At 34.9% G+C, this 10372-nt stretch overlaps 1 protein-coding gene across 1 annotated transcript in view; it reads right to left on the minus strand.

Moving 5' to 3' along the window:
* Positions 1–6197: 6197 nt before the first annotated feature.
* LOC112021726 (protein ACCELERATED CELL DEATH 6) overlaps positions 6198–10372 on the minus strand; it is a 7721-nt gene continuing 3546 nt past the window's right edge. Inside the window, exons 3-4 of the mRNA XM_065781212.1 lie at positions 7605–8182; positions 6198–7189 (exon numbers count right to left, since the gene is read on the minus strand). Of these exons, the coding sequence (XP_065637284.1) occupies positions 6521–7189; positions 7605–8182 (1247 nt within the window). The 3' untranslated portion in view covers positions 6198–6520. The remainder of the gene's footprint in view (positions 7190–7604; positions 8183–10372) is intronic.

A 10372-nucleotide genomic window follows, 5' to 3' on the forward strand; every position in this document is an offset into this window, starting at 1 on the left:
AAAAGGCCGAGCAATGGGTCATCTAAATACTAATGATGCTACATTTATATTGCCTTTTATTTTTATTTTTATTTAATCTTTAGAAGGCATTAATTCTTTGCAACAATTATTTATTCATTATTTTCAATGTTTTAATTTAACTCTATGAGGCTTAATTAAACTAAGCCAGATAAGTTATTTTTAAGCATTCAGTAGTTTCAATGACCTGGTCTTGATATTAAATAGCTGGAAAATATACTTATTATCATAGATATGGCAAGTTATGTTTTGGAAATTTGGTCTTTGATTTTTGCCTATCTACACCTCCCTACATGTTTTCCATTGCAATATTGTCTTGATTTCAAGGTCAATTATATAGCACTATATGATTACTTTGAAAATAATAAAATTACAGAGCATATATATATATATATATAGTTTTCTTTTATATATGTTCTATATATATAATTACTTTGAAAGAATTTGAGTGATTGCATCTTCATTTAAATGACTGTTCCATTTTGTATTAAGCACACAAATGATTACAAGTATAAGGAATCCCAGTACCCAATACCAACCTATAGTTGAATCCTTACCCCAATACCCAATTGGACTTATATTGTAGCAGCAATTTCTTCGTTCAATGCACGAATCCCAATATGTGACTAACCAATGATGCACGGATCCCAAAACGTGACTAACACACCAACGTGAGGAAAATGTTGACTGCAAAGTTCTTCAGTTCATCAACAATAAAGATCAGGAAGCTCCTTAGTTACAAAACCCTTAGCATAAAGACGCAGTAGCTTCTACAGAGAGAGATGAACTAGAGCAAATTTTGCCTCCGGTCACAATATGCATGTATATTCTTTTGCATCACCTTACATCCTTGTGACAGCTCTTAAAATAATCCTTATATATGTCTAGGGTTGTGAGAAAAGAAACCCTACACAAATACTCATGGATATGCGTGTAATCAGATTTGGAAAACCTGATTTCGTAATTCTTTACAGAGACAGCTTGTGTCGAGCTTCTGTCGAGCTTCAACAGTAATTCTCAATAAAAATGATTCTGTTGAGACTTCTGTCAAGATTTAATGACTAGACTTCCTTCACTTGTTTCTTGGTCAAACTTGCATGGCTTCAATACTTAACTTGAACACTTGTTTCTTGAAGTACTAAACACATCCTAGATCTATCCAATTACAAGTAAAATACGTTTTGTCAAAAGATTAGCCAATTACATAAATATGTCCCTAACAATCTCCCCCTTTAGCAATCCATGACAAAACCATAACAAAACAAATAATCATGAGAGAAGTCTTAAATCACTAAACTCATAACCACTTGTTGAATTACAAAATAAATCTAACCCTAACATAAACACTTGAAAAACTTTGCAAGAAGAGAGTTCATGGCATGGTAGACTTTCACAACCTGTCTTTCTGAAGCACTTAAATAAAACTCACCAAGGCATCATGTGTGAAATAGAAATAAAAATTGCATACATAAAGAAACATGTGTATAAAGAAAGAAAAGAAACAACACATATAGAAATAGGTGAAGAAAAACATACATCATCATATATATGAAAAATAGAGTACAATGTATGTCATAAATATGGTCATAAGACCGATATACAAGAGGCTAATGTATAAAGAAAAGAAAAGTACATAAGAACCTCACTACATCCCTCAAAAAGTATACACACTCCCCCTATCAAAAAAGAGTCATATACTAACTCTCCTTCTACATACAAGACTACTCTCAACCCAAAACTACTTCTCCTTTTTGTCACAAATGACAAAGGGCAAGTCACTAAGAGGCCGACAACTCGTCATCACTAGAAGAGTACCGAAGCCTCTAGAGAAGAAGATGGAGAAGGAGTGAAACCACCAAGGCGAGCCTGTCGATGAGCGATGCGACCGACTTGGGTGTTTATCTGACACATCTCATCGGTGAGATAGTCAAGACGACCACCAAAGTTAGCCTCCATCCGCTGAAGCTGCGCCATGATGGCCTCTAAGGTCACACCAACTACCGAAGAAGAGAGAGGAAAAGCAAAAGTAGCAGGATCAATCATCTCCGTTCGTGGCCGCTTCGGTCGAAGCTGGGCCTCGCTCCGCCGAACATAACCGGCGTTGATGGCACCCATAGTGGTGAAGTAAGGAAAGCCAGGAATGGGGATGGAGAAGTGTCGGAGGATCCGTGTGATAGCCAAAGGAAATATGAGCTTATCACATGTAGCCGTATCTAAATACACATCTAGAATAGATGTGATGAAGTGGGAAGGGAAGTCAATAGAAAGGTCCTCAAGAAGAGACAAAACAAAGCGAGAACGAGGCTCAGTAATGAAGTTATAGTGAGACAACAAAGTAAGAGTAAAATTCATCACCATGTTAAGGAACCTCGGCCTTTGGCAAAAGCTCGAGGATAGGGTGTTTAGCTTACCACCCCATGTAGAAGGAGTCTTACAAAAATGAGATAGAAGCTCGTCTTTGGACACAGTCCGAAGACGTGCATAGCCAGGGTAGTCAGGATGCACTACCCTCAGAACATGTGTAGTACTTCGAATATAAGATCCGGGGTAACAACGATACATGTACTTCGGAATGTAGTAGCAAACTGAGGTACGGAGGTATTGATACCGTGTATATTGGAGTAAAACTCCTGTATAAATACAATGGGACACCTCAAGGTTCTCTCAAGAAGAGATTCCCAACCCCAAGTCCGAATGACAACGGGGAGAATCTAACAGGATAACCTAGCGTTCCAGATGAACGCCACATTTCTGGAAGCTCTCCAAGAAGTCCTTTCGAGCCTTCTCATCACAGAACCGAACTTGGGGGGGAGGATGAGATCAGAGGAAGAAGACCCGGAACCTAGAAGAGGATTCTTAGCCGGAGTGGATTTAGGCGCTTTGGGTGCCATAGCGCAGTCTATCTGAGAGAGAGAGAGAGAGAGAGAGAGAACAGAACACATCACAAACCAGAAATAGGAATGAAAGGAAAAGACGTATGCATGAAAAATGCATGAATATGTGACGTGCAAAATTTAAATGCATCATAGGTAGAACCCAATCCAAACCTATCAACACACAATCAACAAAAATCAATCACACATCTAAAATGCATGAAACATTGTTATAATGCAATGAGAATGCAATGCCTGAGCATATAACATTAAAACAACAACACCCAACCCAAAATTTTCACAAAATCTTAAAAACCCAAATCACGTGGATAGAGAGATTTTAGAGAGAGAAAAGTGAAATTTGTCAAGGGAGAATGAGAAAAGTGAATCTGAAATTGGGCCTGAGCTATAAATATAAAACACAGCTCGATGGATCGAGGTATTTATCGAGATCTGTTGAGCACTAAATCTCGACAGAAATGAATCTGTCGAGGTGCTGTCAACGGCAAAAATCACCTCGATGGATCGAGAATCTGTCGAGAAGCTATTAGGCAGACAGAGAGCTCAGAAAATTGGCTCAATGGATCGAAGAAGCTGTCAAGAATCTATCAAGAAGAGTGAAGCTATTTCCATAATCTCATTGATTTTCTCTGGACTTATTATTTGGAATTTATGAAACTATATTTAATTCTAGCTATATAAATGAATAAAATATTGAAAAAGAAAATGTTTTATGAAAATGAAACAGAATGAACAAAAACATACTTCAATAGTAAATTTCTTAATTAGAGAACATAAGAATATTCGACCTTCTATTTATAAAAAAATTAAAAAATTAAAAAAATTAAAAAAAAAAAACTATATTCATAATATTTTCACAACAAATCCTAAGTGGCAGGTTGTTATTGACTGTTACGGGTAGGCAAAAAATAATTTAAGTTGTGAATTTAAACTAAAACTGATAATAACTTACCACCAATGATTTATTATGAAAATGTAGTAAAAATATTGTTGTTAGAGCACTTCTCTAAAAAAAAAATAGAAAATGTAAGAAATTAAGAATAGGTCGAGATTTAAAAATTAGGTGATATTATGTTAATTAAGATTGAGAAAGAGTTCAAAAAAAAAAAAAATTAAGGTTGAGAAAGGGAGTACTCTAAGATGAAATAATCTAAAAGGAAAACGTTGAAAGAAAAAAATTCTAAGCTATTAAAGTGTCAATTTAAAAAGAAAACTTAATGTGATTTACATCACAACAATATAATAATTTTTCTTTTTCTTTTATGGTATGGGTAAACGTTGGAACTTTATTTATTTAGAGAATGTTACGTTCACAACAAATTTTAAGTAGTAAGTTGTTACTAATTCTAATTTAAACTCATCACTTAAATTACTTTTTGCCCATTAATAGCAATTAGCAACCAATGACAACCTGCTTTTTAGGATTTGTTGTAAAAATGTTGTAAATATAGCATTTCTGTATTTTTGAAGATTAATATATTAAAACTTGGAGTAATGCTACAGTCACAAACTATTTTACAATATTTTTACAAATTGTTGATGTGACAAATTCTTACTAGTTATCATTTGAGCCCACCACTAACATCATGATGATAGACTAAAAATTCTCGCATTATTTTACTAAAACCTATTTGATTGCTTCCATAATAATAATAATAATGGTAAGGACTAGAATCATGGCCCAAGCCCACTTAAAACAGTATGACTTAGTACAACAAGTCCAAAATAATAGATTTGTAAGATAATGAGTTTTATGAGCCAAATACAATGCAAAGCAAGTACTAACTTAAGAATAATTGGCTAGCGATATTAACATAAGTGCAAGAGACGCAAATTTCGTATAAAAATCTCTTGAAGTATGATCAACAATGGAGGATGAGCAAAGTAACTGAAAGAGAAAGAATCGAAAAGAGAGAGAGATAGCAAAGCAGAAAACAAAATGGAGAGAAAATGATTTTAATTTCAACAAGCTTAACCTTGATACATTAGTTCCTATTCTATTTATAGTGTTAAGTGTGATAAGTAGAATCTTCCAGAATTACAACTGTTCATAACAAACTTATAACTGAATGCAGGTTTTACTCCGCAAATCCTGGAATAACAGATTGACAGTTACTGCTGGAACTGAAACTAAAACCCAGAGCTTCAAGACCTTGCGTTCCCTGTGCACAGAGGCTTGCTAGAGGAGATGACCTTAAACGACACCGTTGAGCATTCTTATAATAACAAACATAAAACGATATCGTTCTAATAAACATCAACGACACCGTTTCTTCAGCTTCACTTATACAACATCTGAAACGGCAACGTTTAGGTAAAGAGACGTTGGAGTCAAAAACTAGCCGTTATAATTCTTCTTCTTCAATTTTCAACTTGTGATTCTGAGTCTCTGTGCTCTCTTTAACAAACTCCTCCATCCTCGCCCAACTGCGCCGCCGCCATGGTTCCTTCCTACCTCATCTTCCTCCTTCCTCCTTCCTCATCCCTGAAACCGAAGCCACTAAGTGCCGCTACACCTCCGTTCTCCAGCCCTGTCCCTGAAACCGAACCCAGAAATCCACGATTTGGTGCTCTGCTCCTCAAGGCTGGTCGGCGGTGGGTAAGGGCACGAGGAATCCGACGGCTTCTTTGAAGATTACCAAGACCAGTGTGTGAATTTTTCCCTCATCTTATCTACAATTTTAGGAAAAAATTTAACTGATTTTGCTGGGTATGCCATGGTGTTCAATAAAGTTTATTTCTTGTTGCAAGCTTGTTTATGTGTCTATGTTAATTGGAGAATGGATGAACGGATAATAGTATACCTGGGTTTTTGTTTTCCATGTGGTATTGTGTCAAATTTTGTGGATTCTGTTGGGATTTCAAGTGGGAAGTACTAGGTAGAGACAGAATTTACCATGTGGATTTTGTTGCCGATTCAATAGAACGGTGAGAAATGAGAATATGGCAAAGGAATTAAGTTGATTGTTGAGTTTATTTTCAGTTCTTGTTCTGTATCTGGCAGGTTTGTGGGTCCCATAAATTGAAGGAAATTACTGCCACTGAGTTTCAGTTTTTGAGTTTTGAAAACAGCTGAAATCCGTTTTTACTTTCCATGACTATCATCCGTTTTTTTTGAGTCACTGAGTCATGAAAACAATGATCCAAAACTCATCCAAATAAATGTTCCTCCGTGAGACCCACACGATTTGAATGATGGTAACAGATAATTGAGTAATATCACTCAAAACTTATCCCATCCAAACAAGCTCTAAATTTCCTTAATAACATAACGGACAACATCAATAGAGTTGTTAATATAGTGAGTCCTTACCATTCGTAACCAAAACACACGTCATATCAATGTGCCAAACAGTATGACAATGGCAGACTAAATACACTACAGTTGTAAATAAGAGCAACAACAGAATTTCAAGATAAATACAATACTGGGATTCTCGAGGAAACCCAACCTCCTTAGACATGATATTTGAATATCTTTTATTTGAAGAGTTTCTGGAAATTTTGACAGACTAAAATAACGACCAACTTAACATAAATTAATGTTCTCCATCTCTGCATGCATGTCCAATGCAAGGTCCGTATCAAGACAACATATGTAGAGGAGACTACTCTTCTTCGCTATCTTCCTCGCTATCATCAGTGTCACACCATTCATCAAAATCATCAGCGTCACACCCAGAAAATTTAATCAGAAGGTGAAATGGGTAGCGGAGGATGTAACGAATGATAGGATAGGGTGAGGAATTTGGTAAACAAAGTGGAAAAAATATGATCGAGAGAGTGAAGAGGAAAAATGAGCCAATGCTCAAAACTAGATAAGCAAGCCAATTGTGGTCTCTCAATACTAGGTAATTACCTGCCATGAATGCTAAGGAGACCATTGTTATAGCTAGTCCCAAAAATGGCACACTGAAATTATAGGCAGCAATGAGCAGGTTCAAATCACCTAAATGGGCCCAAATGAGAGTAACAACAGCAGTAATGGCACTATACATAGCTATGGAGTTGCTAATTACAAATACGTGGAACATGGGCTTTTCTAGGAATTTTGCCATGCCTCCAGACTCCTTGTAGCCACCTGGCATGGTGAAAGCCGCAGCAAAAGTTACAGTGGCCACAAGGGTTGCGACCAATAAGAGAGTCCCAGTCCTGTCCTTGTATTCGTCTGTGCGTAGAGTCATCCCAACCTTTGACCATTGCAGGTTCTCCCCACTAACGCGTCCAGGAGGAGCTCGTGGGCCACTGACATATCTCAAGGCTTCCCATGTCAATCGCTGCATGGTAAATGAGAGAAATTTTGTCATGACCTTGTTAATATCTCTAAAAAAGATTTATATTAAAAATTATATAAAAATAAAAATAAAAATAAAAAAAGTTTCTCCATTGCACACAAGCATGAATTGAATAGACTATCCATACTACACACAAAATATTACGATGATCATAGGAAAAAAAAAAATTTAAACTCGTAATATAACTGTAGAATTTCAAGATATTAATTAAACAAAAAATTATTACGATATATATATAGATATATAACAAAGGTACATTTGGTTTAATTCTAGTGGTGACATCATATATAACTATGATATATATATTGTTTGGAACAAAATTTTCTACTACAAAAGGGGGGTTTAAATCAATTGATAATGGATTTTCAATTGTGTCAAGCTTTCAATGCTCACATACCTGTCGAAATGAGGGATTCCTCCCATTGCAGTTCAATGCAATGTCAAGCGCTCTCTTGCCTTCTTTATTCAAAGCCGTTAAATCAACTCTTTTGTCCCATGTCAACATGCTAACAACCATAGGATGCCTTCTCATGGCGGCCAAATGTAAAGGGGTGTTTCCATTTCGGTCTTTATTATTGATAAGCATTTCAACTTTAAGATCATGCCTTTTTAGCATATAAGCTACCATTTTGGCTTTCCCATTCATAGCAGCTACGTGCAAAATGTTTTGACCCGCACCAGTGTTTAACTCAATCATATCTGGATATTCATCAAGAAACTTTTCAACTACATTAATATGACCTTTCCAGGTTGCTATATGAATGGGATAATAGCGCGTATCTTCCCCATATACACAAGGCATTGTAGTTTTTCTTAGTAAGCGTTCAACACCTCTAAGATAACCTATTGATGCTGCATAGGTAAGAGGAGTCATCCCTTTATCGTCTTTCACTGTGAGGATATCATTTGGCAGGCTTTCCAAAACAGTATCTAAGATATCTGGAACGCAAACAATAACAATTGAAATACGATATAATCAGTCAACAATGAGCTAGGAAGATGAGACAATTGTACTCCCCTGAATATATCTTTCCATGATAAATTGGTTAATTTTTTTATTCAATTCCCACTTTCTACCGGGCCTCGTGGTCACTTAAGTTTTTTCTTCAAGTTTTTATTTTTATTTTTATTTTTTATAATGTCAACATATTAATCTTAATCCAAGAAGAAAAAAACTGATCAAGATAATGAATAATAAGAAACAGGGGCTGTAGTGTGTGTGTATATATATATATATATATAATTTAGCAATAATCCCAAAAACCGTACACCAATATTAATCAATACTAAAATATTTTATTTCCTTAGCTAAATCAAAAGAGTCTCCAGTATGATTTAGATTCCGTTGGCTGGTAACCTGAAAGCCCATGTGCCCATTGCCCAATATTGTAACTTTAACCCCAGTTCCTACACTAGTCAATGGATTTTTGTTTCTCCTCTTTTAACTCCCTCATTATTCATTCATAAATAGTTTAATGGGTGAAACGGCCTACCAAAATAGGTCGGTGATTTTCTTTTTCACCATTCTCAAATATACTCAATGTCTTAAATAACACTTCAAACTCATTTTGGTTTGTTTATTGGAACAAAATGTTTCTTTATTAGCCTATTTCAACGTACTATTTCGAGGTTGCAGCTACTATATATATGCGCGTGTGTGTGTATATATATATTATTCTATAAAAAAAAAGCTCATAAAATAAATTATTAAGGATTTTAAAGTTATAAGTACATATCTCTTTAAGCCAAATATCAGTTCAATAATAATAATAATAATAATAATAATAAGTATCGGTTCAACTATTTGTAGAATATAATAAGAGTAATAATAATAAATGAATAAAAGACAAACCCAGATCTTAATGTAAGTGATGGTGAAACATTGAAAGAGTTTTAAAAGGCTGAAAGGTTTCCTTTTTATTGTGAGTTACGTGGGGCTCACAAAAACTAAAAAAAGAAAGCAAGGAAAAAATTTAAATTTTAAAACACAAGTGGACAAAACAAAAGAGCGACAAAGGAAGAAGAATTATGTGGGGCTCACAAAAACAAAACAAAGAAAAAAATTTATAAGTTAAAATACAAGTGGAGGACAGAGCATACAAGGAAGAGTACAATACAACACAGTGACAAACAAATAATAGGAAAATTTTTAGGTCCTCTCGGGGTGCGAAAAAATGGTGTTCTCTCAACTCACATTCATGATAAATCTTACCACGAATTTGTTGAATATATAAGTATATATAAGGTTAGGTTGTAATAATGATGTTTGAGTTTAGATAATATAGTTTTGAAAATCTGAATTTTTTAAAATATTCTATAATTTTCTGTAGAATTTTCTAGTGACAATTCAGAAAAGTCGAAGAGGTTTCAATCTTTGTAAACTGTTTTACAAAAAAATAACAAACCCTCCATACGTGCCTTTTCATGAAACATAACCCTAAGGGTATAAATAGAAGCTTATATTCATTTAAAAAATAACTAACTCTCCATACGTGTCTTTTTTATAAAATATAACCCTATAGGTATAAATAGAGGCTTATGTTCACAAGGTAAAACACAAGAAACACAAGAAAATCCTGTGGTCATTTTCCAAAATCGCTATCCATACACCCCAAAATCTTAGTTGTATCCTAGAGACAAATTTGCAATAACCTTTTAGCAACAAAAGTGTGGAAGGACAAATATTGTCTAAGGAAAACAATATAATGCCTAGAAGTTATCTATTTTCTGTTTGTCTTTTATATTAATCTTGTTCTTTCATTATTACTTTGTGTAATATCTCTAACAGATTTTAATGAGTGAACCTTACTATAAATGTGAGAGGAATGAGCACCATCCTCCGTACTCTAGGAGTACCTAAGAATTACTCCAGATAATAAAGGAGAGGTAGTGGACCGAAATGAGGAGGAGGTAGGAATTTTTTTTTTCTTTTCAGTTAAAATCTGTTACTGGCTAAAATTTTCCAAAATTGGCTAGAATTTGATTTCAAGTGGTACGAGTGGTATTACCATACCAGATTGCATGCTGGTACAAGATATTCCGACTATTCTAGCTAGAACAAAACAAAATTAGCAGCATTGAATATATTAACTAAAACAACATTCCTTGATGATTGGAGGAAGAGATTTTTAGGGCTCATTTGGGGGGGGGGGGGGGGGGGGGGGG

The sequence above is a fragment of the Quercus suber genome, unplaced genomic scaffold (genome assembly GCF_002906115.3).
Source record: "Quercus suber isolate HL8 unplaced genomic scaffold, Cork oak 2.0 scaffold_14, whole genome shotgun sequence".
Lineage (NCBI taxonomy): Eukaryota > Viridiplantae > Streptophyta > Magnoliopsida > Fagales > Fagaceae > Quercus > Quercus suber.